Genomic DNA, 19,084 nt, shown 5'->3' with positions numbered 1-19,084 from the left:
TGAATCTATTGGTCGACTTGGGAATGGGTAGGGGCCGTCTGGGGGAAGGGAAGGTAGAAAGCAAGATTTCTCCCTCCTGAGTGCTTATCATCAGCTAAGTGAAGCTGTCTGAGACAGATTTTCAGAAACTAATGTCTCTCTTTCCCTTGTCTGTCGCTTAAAGGGGAAAGGATTGCCAGCCGTGTGTCTTATTACCTGGATGTGAAGCTGTCCGAAGCTGAGAGGAAGAGAGTCGTAGGTGAGTGTTTGTTTGTTTGCCCTCATGCACCAATGAAACAAATCCTGTGTTGTGTTGAGATGTGGTTGCAGGGTATTTTCAAGTATATAGTCCAAGTATTTCAGCCTCAAGTATCAATTATGACATTCCACAAGTGAGTCCCAAGCCAATGAGCCAAAGTCAAGTCTTTTTTTTTAATTTACCCTGTCAATCAAGTTGCACGCATGTGCTCGTACACACACACACACACACACACACACACACACACACACACACACACACACACACACACACACACACACAGGTTAAAATAAGGTAAATGGTGCATTTATATTGCGCTTTTATCCATGGCGCTTTACATAGATTGAGCATTACATTCACCCATTCACACACACATTTATACACAGATGGTGGAGGAAACCATGCAAGGCACCAACCTGCTCACCAGGAGCAACTAGGGGTTCAAAGTCTTGCTCAAGGACTCTTCGACACTAACTCTGGGGGAGCCCGGGATCAAACTGGGAACCCTCTGTGTTCTAATGATGTTTTCTCTACCCCTGAGCCGGCCCTAAGGTTGTGTCGATATAAGAAGCATTCATGTTTGGCAAGGGGTTAAATTCATTCTACTGCTCATACCAACAGTCATACAAAAGTGTGTACCTTAACCTTCTTCAAAACTATAAAACTATAAAGTATATTATGCTTTGTATATCATTTCTTTGTCTTTAAATGTCTCAATTATTTGAATACACAGGATCTCAATGGAAATATGCCCTTGGGGCTTTTTGTGTTATACCTTTTTTTGCAAATTGTTAATAAAATCAATCAATCAATGAATCATTATTGTGTGTGTGCGTGTGTGTGCCCCAGGTCTAGAATCGGTACTGGAGTGTCAGTGTGGAGAGATATCTAGGGGTGAGAAGCTCTTCCCGTTCTACATGTGTGTCTGCTGCCAAGAGACGGTCCAACTCAAACACATCTGTGAACACGTGATCTGCGTCGATCACCAGCGCAAGTATATGGTCAGTGGCCTCTCCGGTACTTACTAACTAAACTGAAGAACTGTGTGTTAACCTGTGTGTGCGTGCGTGGCGTGCATGCGTGCGTGCGTGTGAAAAGCATGTCCGTCAACAGGTTTTGATGCACTAACTTGACGCCTCCAGTGGAGATGCTCCGATTGCGTTTTATGGGGCGATCTACTGGAATCAGTATTTGCCGATACAGATATCCCGATTGCAGCGTCAAATCCATAAATTGTTCTAATAATTGTGTTACTGTAGCAGCATTTATATATGTAATGATTCTTCTTACAAAACATTGACATTGTATATTAAATATAAACATTAGGAGATTGCTGGAATGCAGGCTGAGGTGCTTTAGCATCCAATTCAACTTGTAGGACTTGAAGCTGAGGTTACATTCAGTTCCCACAGATAAATATTGTGAAAATAGCTGATCTGGCTTGTAGATCGGCAAAGCCGATAGAGGCAAAGCCAATACCGATCAAAGCCAATAGAGGTATTATCGGCCCGATCGCGATCACTCACCGATCAACCGGCACATCTCTAGCCTCCAGTGTTGCCTACGGCCATCAAAAACAAATAAGTCTTTTTGTGGACGCTCCAGTCTGGCGCTCACGTCTTTTTTATTTGTCAGTCAGGGCCTTAACCCATTTAGAACGGGTACACATTATTGTGTATCATTATGTTATGCTTTAACTATTGAAAAATAGCAGATGTACAAGCTCACAGCGCGGCACAGAGTGCCGCGCTGCGAGCTTGTAGATCTGCTATTTTTGAAAAAACGTGAAAATTTGAATTTTGACCCGATTCTATAAGTGTCTTTTGAATCCTTCTAAGGTTTCTTGAAAAACCTATGTTTCTATGTCAGCAATCTGGCCAGCCATCGTCAAAGAAAGGGTCCTTTTCACCCAACTGGAGCTCAGTTAATCTGTTCTTGAGAGACTACTATGTCAGTGGTTCTCAAACCTTTTCATGTCAAGGACCCCCAAACTGATATTTATTTGGCCACGGACCCGCATCTCAAAATATCTAGTTCCAGGGACCAAACGTTTGCTTTCAAAAATACACAGCCTATATTCAAAGATTGGCACACATGTTCACGACGTTTTTAAATAGCAGATCTACAAACTCGTGCTTGTATATCTGCTATTTCTCACTGGTTAAAGCATTCAATAATTCCTAGGCCTAAATTTAAACATTCACAATGTCCTTCTGTATGTTTGTCTCAGTGGAGGAATTTCCCGCATATAATGAACGGAATCGGGAGTCTGGAGGACGTGTCCGAGAAGCAGAAGAGGAAAGGCTTTGAGATGACCATCAACAAAATATCCATACGGGAACAGTTTGAAGGAAAGGATGCTCAGGTAACCATTTTAATCCATGCTGCACCATGAAGTTTAGTTTAGTTTAGTTTATTAGCACATTATAAAAAATGGAACGATACATATTGAGGATACAAAATACTGCGCAAGGAGAGGATGAAGCCAAAAGGCTTATTTAGAATCCTTTCCTTAATGAAAGAGCTCATTCATTTAACAAATACAAGTTCACTAGGAACAAATACAATATACAAGTTATGTCAGAGCAGCTGTGCAATGAAGTAAAAACACAAACTCCACAAAAAACAGAAAAAGACAAACAAAAACAAAAAACACATTTGGTAAGATAACACATCAGTAGATGAAATCATGTGGACTTACTGTAAAGAAATAAGATATTGTTTCATACATTTCTTAAATATTGACAAGAATAGTGATGAATCTAGAGAGCTCCACAATTGAGGGCCTCTAAATGTAATAAATAATTGATGTTTTGTGGTACGACAAACCATGAAGTTAACCTTTCTCTTAAGGCAGGGGTTCCCAAACTTTTTTGTCTCGGGGCACCCCATACTGTAAATATTGTTTTAATCCGAGGCACGTTATCATTTTTAATTTTCACAAGAACATTATATTTATAGCATATCGTCGTCGGGTGGAAACCTTGTATGTCCAAAACCGTTCGTTTTAGTATTTAACATCTATAAAATGTACTAAACTAGTGAATACAGCAGATCTACAAGCACACAAAGCCTCGCGATTTGTGTGCTTGTAGATCGGCAGTTTTCACTAGTTTTGTGCGACAGTCTTGTATGATGAAGCAGGGCCTTGCTTTACCAAACTTGGAGATACGAGGTTTCTGCCCGACAGTGATTATGTTGCGAGGAAAACGTTGAGATAATAGCCATTTTGGTTAGAACTGACAGAAAATAACTTTGTACTTCAAGTTTAAAATTCCAAATACTCAAAATACTAAATATTTTGTCAAAATAAAATTCCAAATATTATCAAATTATCTCGAGGCACCCTTGGGACTGGCATCAAGTCACCCCAGGGTGCCCCGTCACCCACTTTGAAAACCCCTGCTCTTAATATTGTATTGTTTGTGATGTACCTTTATTATTTTTGTGAGTACGGTATGTTTGAGATTAGATAGAAAATACGGTATGTAAAATGTCTCCATGTGTGTGATGCAGTCCTTATTTAAAATTCATATGGCCTGAATCTGGCCTTCACTGTATTGCTATTTATGTTTTGCCTGTTTGCCTGTCATGTTTTCTGTTGTCAAGGTTATACTGATTGACAAGAACTCATACCATCGTGTCCAAGCGGCTGAATTCAGTGAAGGTACGGCAGCTCTTAACCTTTTTATTCTATGAATCATCATGGTGTCATTACATATCGACGGCCAAAATGCAAAACCTCCATTCACTTTGTTGGGGAAATGAAAAAGAGAAATGTGTATTCAACACCAAAACCTCCTAAAACTTCTATTTCTACTATTTCTAGGTAAAAACCTCCTATCTGCAGTCGACAACATAGATAGATAGATAGATAGATAGATACCTTTATTATCCCAAGGGGGAAATTCAGTTGTCCAGTTGTAGCATAGCAGTATACAGTATTTACAAAGTTACAGAGAAGTAAGACAAAAGATAGATAAGAGTAAAAGAAAAAAAAAGAGCAGTACAGTACCAATAAAGAACATGCAGATGGGAGATTTTTACCTGGAAATAGTTAGGCAGTTTATTTGTTAAATAACACTTTTTACAGCACTTAATTATGCTCCTTTTGAGATCAAGACATTCTACAGGTTTGTTACAAGTATTAACATTTTTTTATCAACTCACCCTCTTGGTGTGGTAAAAGTTTCACCACCTGACACCAATCATTACGCACCATCCAAACATTTGCGACAGCTATCGTGTCCGTGTCGTTTGAGAATGAGGGGGCGGAGGGTGGGTCCAATTCATTCTCGATGAAGGTCACGTGTTTATTTGTCTCTTGCAAATCTCTTGGCCAAAAGACAGCCTTCGGTTGAGCAAGAGACACGGCAACGACATGAAACCACGTGACTTACATAGAAAATTAATTGGACCTCGGAGAAGATGTCTCACGCATATGTGTAATTGCGGCCTTAGCAATCAACAAGGCAATGCAGATTGTTTTGAGCTTCAACATTTTGCCACTTAAAGGAGCTATAGTCAACTTTTTCTTGAAAAACAGATGCTAAAATATCGAAAATATTTTATAAAAAAATAAGCTTCATATATGTGTTTCTATTCAAAAATGACCACAAAAAGCGTAAAATAATGATAAAATAATCATTTTGGCCATTGTCAGACCGACACTTTGTTTACATTCTAGTCTATAGACTAGGATGTAAACAAAGTGTCGGCCCTACAATGAAAAAGTTGACTATAGCTCCTTTAATGAAACTGAACAAAAGTGTGGTTCTACATTATATTCACATGACGCTTTTTACAAAATGAGGGTCAGAACGATCTTGCAGACAGACTGACCATGTGCAGCATAGCCTCTTGTCCTCATTTCAAGTGAAATCACCGAAATCATGATTTTTTTTTTTAGGTTTTGCCTTTTGGCCCTCGATATCACAGCTATGGTCCTTGAATGTGTGCTGTTGTAAACGTAGTGGATTGATTGTTGTCTGTAGGCATCCACATACTGGAGGACATCTGGAGACAACAGACCTCCTCCTGTCCTCCTGCTGATCAACAACCACCAGGTGAGAACCTCTCCATCTACACACAAGCTTTATGTTCCACTAAAACAATGTTGGAATGAGATGGACATGTTAGTCCATTTTAATATGTCCACATTTTTCGGGCTTTTTAATGATTCTGAATCCATTGCAAACATTTGTTTAGCAGGAAAAACATTCCTTGGGTTAAAAAAAGGCCCCCACAAGACTGTGAAAAGTGATCACTCATCACTAAACCATAGTTTTGTTGGGGCCGTTTTTAGCCAAATTAATGTTTTTTTTGTGCAAAACAAATGCTTGAAATGGATTCAGAATCATTAAAAAACCCTAGTTTGACCCCTCACATGCTACTTAAAGATTCTTTTGGGGGGTATTTTTTTCCTTTATAGTACAGCGTATAGTAAGTGGATGGGACCCAAACTTTCAGCAGCTGTCAAAGATTCCCCTAGGGATTTTGCAAATGGAATCATCGATTTTCTGATTTGTTATACTCTGAAGTTTCCAAAAATATATAGTTTTCATAATCCCCCGAAAATTTGAACGAAATGACACAAGCGACTTGACTATGTTGTTGTTCTGCCTTCTGTTGAACAGACCAGCTGCGTTCACAAGACTCTCCTCACACAGAGGAGTCATCCAGGACAAAAGAGGCAGACAAGAGCAGAGATAAAGGTATACTAGAACCAACATAACATATACTGTACACAGGGTTCCCACGGTCATGACATTCCTGGAAATATTTTGAAATTAGAAAAATATCTTTGCAGTACTGGAAAAGTTTTGGAATTGATCAAGGGTCCTGGAAGGTCCTGGAAAAAAATAGCTATGCATTGTCTTTGGTTATTGATTTTGTTGATACCTCTGAAATGACAAATTAAACGTTGGCGAAATTGTCAAATATGGTTACACCCCGCCATTCCGAAACACCGCTATTCCGAACGTTGACTTCTAACCCTACCCCTAACCCTAACCCTAACCCTAACCCTTACCCTAACACTAACCCTAACCCTACCCCTAACCCTAACCCTAAACCTAACCCTAACCCTGCTTCGGAATAGCGGTGTTTCGGAATGGCGGACTGTTGCCGTCAAATATTAGAGGCAGAAATTGTGACAATAGCAGATCTACATGCTGTGAGCATGTAGATCACAATAAAACCGTGTTATACAAAATTCCTCTACTCTCAGTGCTCGTCAGGGTGCCGGGTCCCCAGTTAAAACATGATTATTTGGGGGGTCACGGCCTGAAAAGGTTGAGAACCACTGCCATACACTACCTGTCTTTGGGCATTGCACATAAGAGTAAGCGACTCGTTATTGAGCTGAATTATTGTTATATAGTCCTGGAAATCGGGTTAAATATTCTGGAAAAGTTTTGGAAATGAATTGGTAAAGATGTGTGGGAACCCTGTGTACATCTGCAAACAGATACAGAGATGTCCAAGGCCATGACCATTGTTGAACTTCCTAATCTTATTGTTTTCAATTCAGAAGTGACAGACAACAGAGACAACGTGCGCTTCACAAAGCGTCTGATTGAGACGATTCCGATCAATTTGGCCATAGTGAAGACTGAGCCGATCCCGGAGCCTCTTACGACCCTGAACACTCACGACTCAAACAGAACAGGTGCGTGAGACAAATGGTGAAATAGGTTATTGTGAGAGAAGAGATCTGTCACGTTTTAGCTGTTTTGTTTGGCAGAAATGTGTTAATTAGATTTATAGCATTTGTAGCTGTATGGAATGAACATTTGACATGTTGTGACTTACATTATACTCTCGGGGCACCCTTGTAAATATTTTTTTAATCCGAGGCACCCCTACATTATAATTTTCACTCCCAGCAACTTATATTTATAGCATATCGTCGTTGTCGGGTGGAAACCTTGTATATCCAAAACCGTTCGTTTTGTATTTATCATCTATAAAATGTACTAAACTAGTGAAAACAGCAGATCTACAAGCACACAACGCCTCGCATCGCGAGGCCTTGTGTGCTTGTAGATCGGCTGTTTTCACTAGTTTTGTGCGACAGTCTTGTATGATGAAGCAGGGCTTTGCTTTACCAAAAGACATACACATTTGAAACTTGGAGATACGAGGTTTCTGCCCGACAGTGACAATATTTTAGTGATTGCGAGGAAAACGTTGAGATAATAGCCATGTTGGTTAGAACTGACTGAAAATAACTCTGTACTTCTAGTTTAAAATGATACTAAATATTTTTTTCAAGTGTCCAAATAAATTCCAAATATTTTCAAATGATCTCGCTGCCGTCGCGGCACCCCAGGGTGCCCCGTCACCCACTTTGAAAACCCCTGGTCTAGTATGTATCCTAATATATCTGTCTCCCCCCCCCCCCCTCCAGAAATGACCAAAGCAGTGAAACATGGTTTGGATGACGCGCCATCGAATGGAGATGGAGAGACGGTCAAACGGAGAAGAATTTCAAAGTCTCCCGATGGCAGTGGCATGGGTGACGGCCGCTCAGGTCCTTGTTCGAACGTCTCGTCGACTGCCGTTCACTGTCCCTCTCCCCTCAGCCAAGAGGCCAGAGTGAAAGTAGAACCCACGTCAGTGCCTGCAACACTGCTTTCTCAAGTGCCGCACTGTGAGCCTTCACAAGTGAAGCGTGAGACGCAATTAGAGCTGGTCCTGAACTCGCTTAAATCGATAGCGTCCTACAACTTCAGCCTCGGACGCGCGCCGACAAGACCGGCCTCAGCCGGCCCTACTACTGCGCTGTCGTCCAAACCGTGGTTCAAAGGTTCTTCACCGGCCCGACCTAAGTCACAGCCCGACCTTAACGCCACCCTGTCCGGTGCCAAACAAGCCCAAGAACTGCCCTCGAGTAAACCGATAACGCCCATCGACCCGAACGAGTTCGGTCTGTTGATGTCTTTGGTGCGTTCCAAGCAATTAGAGAAGACCGTCTCTAACGCTAGCCCACATCAGCCCGCCGTGTCAACGGTAAGCCCCGGTGAATCCGTGCCAGCTACAGGCTATGGCACCCCAGTTTATTCTTACCGTCAAGTCACCCAGTGCTCTTATTCGACACATGGATATTCGTCCGGAAACTACGGTATTTCCCGAACCCCAGAGCAGCACCCTGTGTCCTCCTCACAGTATGCAAACGGCAGTGATGTGGACTGGAGGACTGTGCCCAGGCCACACTCCCCTCAGCAGGGAATGGGACAGGATGTGATTCCTGGAGGCACCTATAATGGCGCAAACCCATACGCAGAAGCCTGGCCTGACATAGACAAAGACTATAGGCAAAGACAACAGCTGCCGCAATAATGCTTCCCGGGAAGCGTCATCTCTTACTGTTAACCTGCCACTGTTTAGAACCCATTTAGAACGGGTACACATTATTGTGTATCATTATTTTATTTTTTAACTATGGGTGCCGCGCTGCGAGCTTGTAGATCTGCTATTTTTGAAAAATCGTGAACATTTGAATTTTGACCCAATTCTAAGATTTTTTGAAAAACCTGTTTCTATGTCAGCAATCTGGCTATAGCCATCGTCAAAGAAAAGGTCCTTTTCACTTAAATGGAGCTCAGTTGGTCTGTTCTTGAGAGACTACTATGTCAGTGGTTCTCAAACCTTTTCATGTGAAGGACCCCCAAAATGATACCCCCATTCAACATATTTAGTTGCAAAATTTGAGTTAAAAAAACGTTCGCTTTGAAAATACATATATTCAAAGATTTGCACACATTTTCACGACTTTTTCAAAAATAGCAGATCTACAAGCTCGTATGCTATTTTTCAATAGAGCTAAAGCATTAAATAATTCTAGGCCTAAATGGGTTTAATAATCGTATGCTCTGATGTTGCGTTTTTTGTTGTTTCGTTTATTCTCCTCTCGTCTGACGTTGGTACTTATTCCAGTTCCTCTGAACCCAGCCTCTGTAGAACTATGCATAAACGTCAGACTCGTTATTTCTGTTTCCTCACCTCCGTCCTCCGGCCGTGACCCGCGGAAATCGATCGCATGGCAGGTTCTAATTTGCTTTTCAAGGAGCCAAAAGAGAGGAGGCTCCGCAATGGCTCTTACTTTGTGTAATGGAGGACACGTCATGTTGTTTTAAGCGACGACCCGCTTGCCTGTTATGTGTGGGTCCACGACCTGTTATTGTGTTTCACTAACGTGTTCTAATTTGTGGTCATGTTCATATCACTGAAGTGTTACCGTGCAATGAGGAAGCTGAAAAGCAGGGTATTGTTTATTCCTTTTAAATGGGTACATATTTTGTTTTGTTACTGGGACATGTTATGTTACCGTGCCAGCATTGTTTTATGTTACTGAGCCAGAAAGTTTTATCTTAATAAGGAATAATTCTACTAATAGAGAATAACATACAGTCTGGCGGTAACAACAGGATATTTGAACGTATTCTGTTTAACGTGAACAAATCTCGAAACTGTTTTGTTGTTGCGATTCCTTTTTTATACCTCAGAATTACTACTTTATATAATTGTATATAGGCCTATATTTTTTGTATTTTCATACCCTTTTTCTTAATAAAAGCGGAAGGCCACACGTGACTGTTGCTGTAGTTGATGAGTGTGCTGGTTTTCATTTGGTCGTCCTACTCTAGTTGATGAGTGTGTGCTGGTATTGGAAACTAAAACAATATAGTCTGTTTGCACACTGGATCAAGCTCTAAAGCAGGGGTCTTCAACGTTTTCAGGCCAAGGACCCCTTCGTTGAGAGAGAGATGAAGCAGGGACCCCCACAACCTTATCGTAGATTCCATATAGTTTCATTGTTTGACAGCACAATCGTCAGTGTATTTTGGATTCATGTCAATTTGTGTTTTCAGATATTTAACCACTTGAACCGTCAATACTTCATAAACTTGACCTTTCACTCTTTCAGTCTGCTCTTTTTCCCCTCTACACCAAAGCTCTTTGCCGAAAATAGACGATCTACAAGCTCACGACTCAAAGCTCTTTGCCGAAAATAGCCGATCTACAAGCTCACAACGCCTCGCGCTTGTGAGCTTGTAGATCTGCTATTTTTGGCTAAAGTTCTCCGAATGTATGGACACTAGGGTTCAAGTGGTTGATATAAAAAAGGAGAAACAAACTTTCTATCGCACAAAGATTTGGAGGACCCCCTGAAGTAACTCTGAGGACCCTCTGTTGAAGACCCCTGCTCTAAAGTTTAAAATGTATTGATTTCTTCATCAGATGAAGAGCCGGTGAGGCTCGGAACATCTCATCCAAACAGTGAAAACCAATACATTTTAAACCTAGATTTCATGATTTGATGCTGGTATTCAGAACAATTATGGATCTGGATTTTAACAGCTAATTTTGAAAATGTATATCAAATTCCTTACTTTTCTTCCGCATATATAAATTCTTCGAGATGTTCAGAACACCATACTAAAAGTCCCAAGAAATCCGAGCTGGGGGATGTGTGTTAATTGGTGTCGATGCAAGATGTCCACCTATTGTAGTCAAAAAGCCATTTAGAGATGCACATGCCCATACAGCCAAGTGCTGTTATATTGGTTCAATTGGGATATTTTATGTGAATGCATTCACCTCAAAAAGTCATTTGAAGTTTATTGAAATCTCAGGCCAATGGAAATTTGACCATTTTATAGGGATTTTTGATAATAATTGGCAGTCTGGCAGTCATGGATCGATTTCAATGAAACATGTTTCCGCAACTAAAATGACTTTTTGTATTTTGGTGATAGATATGGTCTGTGAAGGACTGTTAGAATGACTTGCCTTTAGGTAAAAAAAAATGTCTAGTTTGTCTGGACTAGTTGGTCAGTAAGGCCAACTTACTCACTGGATAGAGCAACACTGCCACCTATTGTGTCATTGCCAAAGTGACTAAGTCTGAGCTATTTCACATTTACAAAAGTTATTTCATAAGTAATACTCAGACAATGTGTACATTATTATTTAAAAAATAGACATCTTTACAAATACATGTTTGAACTAATGATGGCATATTTTAGCTAATAAATGCCAAATAATGAATGGCCAAATAATTGGTAGCCTAAACTATTTTTGGTGCAACAATATCCTTTAGAAGTGTAGACAATATATAGTGCTGGTACCTCGGTATGTCAGCTAATTATTTGAGATAATCTAATCTGGGTCCAACATAAAATATTAACTTTTTGTCATGTGACCTTACATCTCCCATAGCTTATTTCATACTGTACATGGGCAACTGCAGCCCCCACCTTCACTGCGGCCCACAGGTTAATATCGGAATAGGCCTACTACCGGTATATTATTGATTTCAGATGTAACTTACAATTCCAAACATGCACACATGACCCGCACCAGACTATTATTAAAATGTTATTGTCTTTTTTGTCTAATGTATTTGTATTTAAATTCATAAAGTTAACAGTTAATGCTAACAGATGTAAAAAATAAATAACCAAAAAATATTCAGGATTCCAATCCAAAAGTAGCAAAAATAGCAGATCTAAAAGTTAAAAAACATATTTTTGCTACTTTTGTGTGACATAAGCTACAGTAGAATCATAAAAAAAATAATTATAAAAAAAAGAAAAGTTAAAGAGACATTATGCCAGTGTTTCTCAATCACTGTGCCTGGTGTACCTTGAAACTGCTTGAAAGCCAGTATTGTGTTTATCATTTTAAAACGATTTAAACTAGTGAAAACAGCCGTCTACAAGCACACCGCGAGGCGGTTGTGTGCTTGTAGATCTGCTGTTTTCACTACTGTTGTGCAACAGCCTTGTATGATGAAGCAGGGCTTTACTTTGCAAAGAAACGTACACATTTGAAACTTGGAGATACAAGGTTTCTTTCCGACAGACGACAGTGATGATATTTACACCTCCGTATTATGTTGGTGTGTGTGCCCATGGATTCTTGGGACATGAAAAGTGTGCCCATGCAGAAAAAAGGTTGAGAAACACTGCATTAATTAGGGGCCTCCCACACCTGGCAGATATAAGCAATGTGGCCCTCTGGAGTGTAGTGGCCCTCTCCATCATCAAAGTTGCCCACCCCTGAATGTTGTTATCTTTAAACTGTAAGTAAGCAAACAAAGTTGCAACATGAGTGATCAGTGCATAGCATACTGATGACTTTATGACTTGGCTAGTAGTTGGCTTGGGGAGGAGTTTGGACCATGCGGGTTTGGACTAAAGGCCAGATGGCTTAAGGCACCGCCCCCCTGCCTTTCCCACAGTGTTGCCACGTTTGCTTATTATAAGCGACTTTGGGCTTGTTTCTAAAGTGTAGTTTAGGTTTAAAGGATATATATATATATATATATATATATATATGTTACAGTATGTTTGGGTAACTCAGGACGTTCATTGTAAGAGCGCTTGTTTCGTTCACCACACACTAATCACCACCAGATGGCGACGACAGCCCATAGACAGCCATTCACTAGTGCAGGCGCTGACGTCACTCGTTTGCGACTCCCTTTCTTTATTTACTAGCCTAGCTGGGCGGTGTTTAGCCATTAGCTTAGCCATTAGCTTAGCCATTAGCTTACTATGAGCGTTTATCTTGGGCTTGCCCAGGCCTTACGGCCTGGGCATAAATATAACGATTGCATTCACCACGGCTTCGTAACTCGCGCGGCGCTCCGCCGGCCGCGCGGCCCTGGCCCGCTCTTCGCGGCCACTCGCGCCTGCGGCGCTCGGGGGCGAAGAGCAGGACCAAGGTCCGCTGGCCTTCGCGCCGCTTGCAATGTCGTGGACAATCGATGGGCTCCGCCTGGAGGACGTTGTTGTGGGCGACCGCTTGTTCCGCCCCGTGCGGCACCGCGAGTGCTCCGTTTCTCGGCCGTCCTGTTTCTCTAACATCCGGTGACATATATATATATATATATATATATATATATATAGTTTAGGTTTAAAGGATATATATATATATATATATATATATATATATATATATATATATATATATGGGTCAGTGACGTGACGCCCCAAAAAACATGTTTTTTAAAAAACTTTAAATAGCAGGCATAAAAATTATTTACTTTTGTTCTACTCACTCTCAACTTTATGGAAACACATTTTGTTTTTAGATATTTTATTGGAATCAGACTATTGAGCAGTTTGTTGTACTTGTGCCTAAAACCGTCATCTGGTGTGACATGACAATAATTGTTCATAAAATGAAAATGGAGTACACCTTTCTTAAGTTACTCACTTTATCAAAGTCCTTTATCATAACTAACCTGTGATCCACTATAGTTTTGTGAAAATTAATTGAATCTGTATATTTTTTTCATAATCAACACTCTGTGTGAGGCCCATGTTGTCGATCTTTCAACATATTTTAATTTTATTCTGACAAAAACTTTCTTTAAAATTACACAAATATTTGTGACTCTTCCTGATACTATTTTCTATGTAAACCATACACATTTTTTCGGTTTCATCATTAATAAAGGTATGATTTCTCACTATTTGGAATGTCACACCAGATGACTTAGTGTCACACCAGATGACCATATCTTCATGTGTCAAAGCAAACTGTGTTTTAACCTACCTATTAGTGAGTACTGAACTTTACTGATTGATTAAACAATTACCCAGGAAAAACAGCAACAGTAAAATTGCTTTAACATTAAATAACATGGCCTTAATATTTCTGAACAGGATAGTATTGTTGGGCCTTAACATAGGATAACAAAGAATTGTAGTAGTAGATGGATGATGAGGATGTGCACAGGAATGCTACGCACACCTAAGTCTTCTGCCGGCCCACGGCAGAAGGATCTTAAAGAGACAATAAGGTGCATAGCCACACTGGGAGCCAAGGCAACATTTTATTAACACCAATTATTGGAAACAACTCAGCATTCAGGTGTATTACTTTTTTCCGAAGTCTCCTGAACTTGAACACAGCATTTTGAGTTGAACAAATGTATTTACGAATCATGTCGTTACACCACATCTCCACTAGCTAAAGAGTGCTGGGTTGTGCAACTCCGAAAATAGCTGATCTACAAGCTCTCGCAGCACAATGCGTTGAGAGCTTGTAGATCAGCTATTTTCGCTATGTTTGTCTCGGGTCCTACCTTACCTCATTGTCCAGTCCAGTGAGTGAAAGTACAAAAGTATTAGATTAGATTAGAATAGACATTTAGACTGCATTGTACATCAGCCAGTCACATTTGGTGAGGGTATAGACATTTAGACTGTATTGTACATCAGCCAGTCACATTTGGTGAGGGTAGCAAACCGTTTGCCCTGTTGCGGTTCTGCTATGCCACAGACAACTTCCTGCTCTTTGTAGAAAATGCAGTCTCGCCCCTTTGGCCAGACAAAACCATTTTTCATTTTTCCAAGTTGATTCATGCAGTTTATCTCTAGCCCCTCCTTATTAATGGTAACAATCTGCCCCACATATGGCTTTCCCTCATATTTGATTATGACAAACTGTCCTTGTGTGTATTCATCTGAGGAGGTGTCTGAATCCTCAGCTTGGGCCTCTCCAATAGATGCACTTGTGTCCAGCACCTGAGTAGAAGACCTTCAGGAGGAGACATTTAAATGTAATTTATTTGTCAGGTAGATTGTTTTTAGTAGTAAAATGTAATTACTAGCAAGTCCTCAAGTTTGCCAAGTATGTTATACTCACTGAGCTCCGGAAGCTGTTTTGGGCCTGCAGCTGACCTGGGAAGGGGGCAGTTCCGCAGATGGGCCACCACTTAGTTAAGGAAGAAAAGGAATGAATGGATGACATAAGTTACTTTATTGTCATTAAACAGGTACAATTACAGGTATCATAAAATTGGCAAAGAGAATGATTTAGTTATACTTACTCATCACTTGTCTTGTCAGCCCTGGAGACTTGGTCGAACTGTAATTTTCGTGGGTTGTGACAGGTGCAGATCTGAGGAAACTGGCAGAAACAACTCAGGTCTCTGTAAACTATCTTTCCCTGGAAGATAGAAAGAACCTGGTGCGTAGTGCTGATGCCAGTCACTGGACGCACTGATGGAGGGACCATTTCATCCATGTTGGATATCTTCTCTTCTTCGATCCACATGACAGTGACTTTTTCAGAGGACTTCTGTAAATACTCACACAGATCCCTCGGTGTTTGTAGGTCACTGCCTCCGAGGACATACATGTCTGCCTTACGCTTCAGCACCCCTCCCACACCATCAGGTGCGCCCTTTCCATGGGAACGCTCTGAAAAGTTCCAGGTGACCCTCTTGAATCCCCATGTATAAGGAATGCTGCTCATGAGGAAGCAGTTTGTGCGATTCCGGTACTGGGTTGCTGGCCCATCACTGAGGACATGCAGGGTGTCAATTGCATTGTCTTGTTTTCCTCGGAAATCATCAATAACTGGCTTGATGTGTGCCCACACAGCACGCTCATCATGGCGTAAGGACTGTGAAATGGTGGCATAGCACTGGGAGCCACTGACTGAGTAGGCAACTCCGGTATGCACTGTTGCCTGCTGCCTATTGCCACCAAAATGAAACGCCTGAATCTCTGTGTTTAGTTTACATGCATAGTTCTCAGAAAAGTCTATATGCAAGACCATTTCATTGGGTTGGATGCTCTCCTTGATGTGTCTGAACTGCTTCACCTGATGAAGCCAGTTGAGCTGATGACTTGCAATCGCACTGAGCCTCTGGTTGAACACATCAGTGAGTTCTCCAACTGTCCCAGTCTTCTTTTTCTTCACCCAGTTCTTGTATGTTTTCTCTCCCACTACAACATCCTGCTTTTCCCTTTTCCTTTTTAAGTACAGTACTTAAGTAAATCTACTTAGTTACTTTACACCACTGATGTTTAGGGACCCAGCTGTCTATTTTAGGCTTTTATTTGGGCACTGCTGTTGATACAGGACCCCATTCTCTGTGCAGCTCACTCTATGGTGCAGCTATGGTAAACATCATGTACACAAGTTCATTATGTGTCTATACAGTGCAATATTAATTAATCTTGTATCAATTTAGTTGGCCAGAATTCATTTATATGTTCTTTAAAAAAATGTATTTTGTTGTCTATATTTGCTATGCTAAAGTGTGGTGGTTGAGCTAGCAGGACCTAGACTGTTTGCAAGCAAGCTATGTGCAATGTGCAATTTGTCCAAATTAATCAATTTATTTGAATTGTGCTAAATCTATAACTAGTAGTCCTACTTTTTTTCCTTCTTTTTTTTTGTTTTGCTGTATCCAAGTAAGGATAAGAACAGCTATGGTTTTGTTTATGCCCTTCCTCCATATCCATTCATTCATCACTATACAGTATGTTTGTGTATTTTGGAAATAATAAAATCACATTTTCTGTACCACCCATTTTCTGTTGTCAAGTGTCTTATATTAACTGCTTATAACGGTTAGTTATTATAAAGTGTTACCACAATATAAGGTTTAGGTTTCTGTGAAGGGGTTTCTGCTCTGTCTGATGAATTTGCTGTATCACCGAATGAAGCTAAATTAAATTATGTAAAAATGTTTAAAACGTTGTTTTAAACATGTTAAAATGTTTTAAATGGACAAAAGAAACATGGGACTTGTTATTTATTGTTATGTCTGTAGGAAAATACAGTATATATCATCTGGTGTGACAATCAAGTCATCTGGCGTGACAAGCAGATATGTCACACCAGATGACGAAGTGTCACACCAGATGACGTTTTCTGCATTTAGGACTACCTTGAGGCTACCAGGTACACATTAGCATGCTAACAACATGCTAGCTATAACAAAACAACCTAGATTTACATGTAATTATGACCAAAGTTTCAAATAACTTTTGCTTTATTAATGAAAAAGGTGTCACACCAGATGACATCCAGAAGTGCCACACTTGTCAAAGTTTCAACAAGATGGCATTTCATGAAAATGTTAAAATCATAACTCACCTCAGACACCTGTCTTGCAGTTGTGCTGGGAGTGCTGAATAGCCTTACAGAAGAAGGACCTCTCTAGCCCAGTAGGTGTCCAAATTATTGCCTGTTTAATTTTTCCAAACTAGTGTCACACCAGATGATTTTGGTTTGGGGGACAAAATCTTTTTGATCAGAAATGACTGAAAACATTATGCTTGGACTTTGTAAAGATATAGGCTCACAAATAGACATTTTTTTTGCCTAAATTCATTTTTAAATGAATTTTAGCAATTCTTTTTCTTAGTTTTATTCAAGTTCCCACTTTGAGAAACAAGGTCGGGACAGTCACACCAGATGACATTTACCATGTTTGGTTGAAGATTCTGAAGAAATGAGGAATGAAATGTTTTAATCTTGAGTAAGTTCACATAAAGCTTAATGTCCTGCACAATATTCAGAAGGTTTTTGACAAATATATTTTTTATTTATACATGTTTGACACCGAGGACAGCGAAAACGCTACGTCACGTCACCCACCCATATATATATATATATATACACACTGCTCAAACAAATAAAGGGAACACCCAAAAAACCCAACATAGACCTGCCAGTCCATGTGTTCTCTGGCAAATGTCAATCGGGCTGCACGGTGTTGGGCTGTGAGCACAGGCCCCACTTGTGGACGTCGGGCCCTCATACCACCATCATGGAGTCTGTTTCCCACAGTTTGAGCAGAAACATTCACATTAGTGGCCTGCTGAAGGTCGTTTTGTAGGGCTCTGGCAGTGCTCCTCCTGTTCCTCCTTGCACAAAGGACCAGATAGCGGTCCTGCGGCTGGGTTGTTGTCCTCCTACTACGGCCCCCTCCACGTCTCCTGGTGTACTGGCCTCCATGCTCTGGACACTGTGCTGGGAGACACAGCAAACCTTCTTGCCACAGTGCGCATTGATGTGCCATCCTGGATGAGCAGCACTACCTTCTGTGGGTTGCAGATACCGCCTCATATACCTCTAGTGGTCAGGGCACTGGCAAAATCCAAAACTAACCAAAAATCTGCCAGAAAGGATGAGGACAGGCAAATGGTCTGTGGCCACCACCTGCAAAACCATTCCTTTTTTAGGGGTTGTCTTGCAAATTGCCTCATTTGTTGTCTTTTCCATTTGCACAACAGCAGATGAAACTGATTCATAATCAGTGTTGCTTCCTAACTGGCCAGGTTGATATCCCAAAAGTGTGATTGACTTGGAGTTACATTGCAATGATTATGCGTTCCCTTTATTTTTTTGAGCAGTGTATATATATATATATATATATATATATATATATATATATATATTGCACTCAAGTCTCCATGGGATGAGTAGGCAAATCAATCAAAAAGTCATTTTGTGGGTGAACAACTCCTTTAACTTCTTAATGTTGTCCAAACATAATGGAAATGTTTCATTAATGGACCCCCTCAAATTGTCCGAAGACCCCCCTATCTACTATTTTCAAATAGCCTAATAATTGGTATAAGGTTAGAGTTAGCCCCATATAGAACCTCACCCGTCGCTGAGAGTGTGTGCGCCTCATCATGTGGCCCATAGCTTCTTCTCTTCATAGACCCGGGTTGCCTATTTCTCTCACTCTCTCACAAAACCTGGCAACACTGATTTCCTCAACAGGGGAAAAAGAAAGTGTCGGTGACCACCAGGCATACACTAGACTAGAGTATGATCCGTTTTTCACTGCAGCGCAAAACAATCGTAACGGGGATCTTGTGATCACTGCTGGTATGTAATATCCCATCAGACACGTACGGACCGTTTAATCTCCAGGGAATACAACAAGCAGATTCCTCTGATGTCGGATCCATTCCGTTCCGAACATCCGAACCCAATGTTTTCCGGGTCAGTTTTTGGTTGAAGATTCACTATCGCACCAGCATGGCTCCAGGACTCTTCTGCCAGGTAAACAAA

General features: G+C 40.7%; 2 protein-coding genes across 4 annotated transcripts in view; both read left to right on the top strand.

Moving 5' to 3' along the window:
* The window catches only part of LOC308293329 (uncharacterized protein), a 69,000-nt gene extending 59,154 nt beyond the window's left edge, over positions 1-9,846 (top strand). For all 3 annotated transcript variants that reach the window (XM_080735791.1, XM_080735790.1, XM_080735792.1), the window contains 8 exons: positions 164-238; positions 1,088-1,239; positions 2,469-2,603; positions 3,848-3,905; positions 5,233-5,304; positions 5,875-5,952; positions 6,771-6,908; positions 7,650-9,846. In XM_080735791.1, coding sequence (XP_080591917.1) covers positions 164-238; positions 1,088-1,239; positions 2,469-2,603; positions 3,848-3,905; positions 5,233-5,304; positions 5,875-5,952; positions 6,771-6,908; positions 7,650-8,581 — 1,640 coding nt within the window. In that variant the 3' untranslated portion in view covers positions 8,582-9,846. The remainder of the gene's footprint in view (positions 1-163; positions 239-1,087; positions 1,240-2,468; positions 2,604-3,847; positions 3,906-5,232; positions 5,305-5,874; positions 5,953-6,770; positions 6,909-7,649) is intronic.
* Positions 9,847-18,920: 9,074 nt separating this feature from the next.
* The window catches only part of LOC308292369 (uncharacterized protein), a gene marked incomplete at its 3' end in the record, with an annotated part of 206,613 nt that continues 206,449 nt past the window's right edge, over positions 18,921-19,084 (top strand). The window contains exon 1 of the mRNA XM_080734682.1: positions 18,921-19,075. Coding sequence (XP_080590808.1) covers positions 19,052-19,075 — 24 coding nt within the window. The 5' untranslated portion in view covers positions 18,921-19,051. The remainder of the gene's footprint in view (positions 19,076-19,084) is intronic.

This window comes from Nannobrachium achirus (genome assembly GCF_963921795.1).
Source record: "Nannobrachium achirus genome assembly, chromosome: 10".
NCBI classification, from domain to species: domain Eukaryota; kingdom Metazoa; phylum Chordata; class Actinopteri; order Myctophiformes; family Myctophidae; genus Nannobrachium; species Nannobrachium achirus.
Note: the sequence above shows the minus strand (reverse complement) of the source record. Positions and strands in the feature narration are given on the sequence as shown.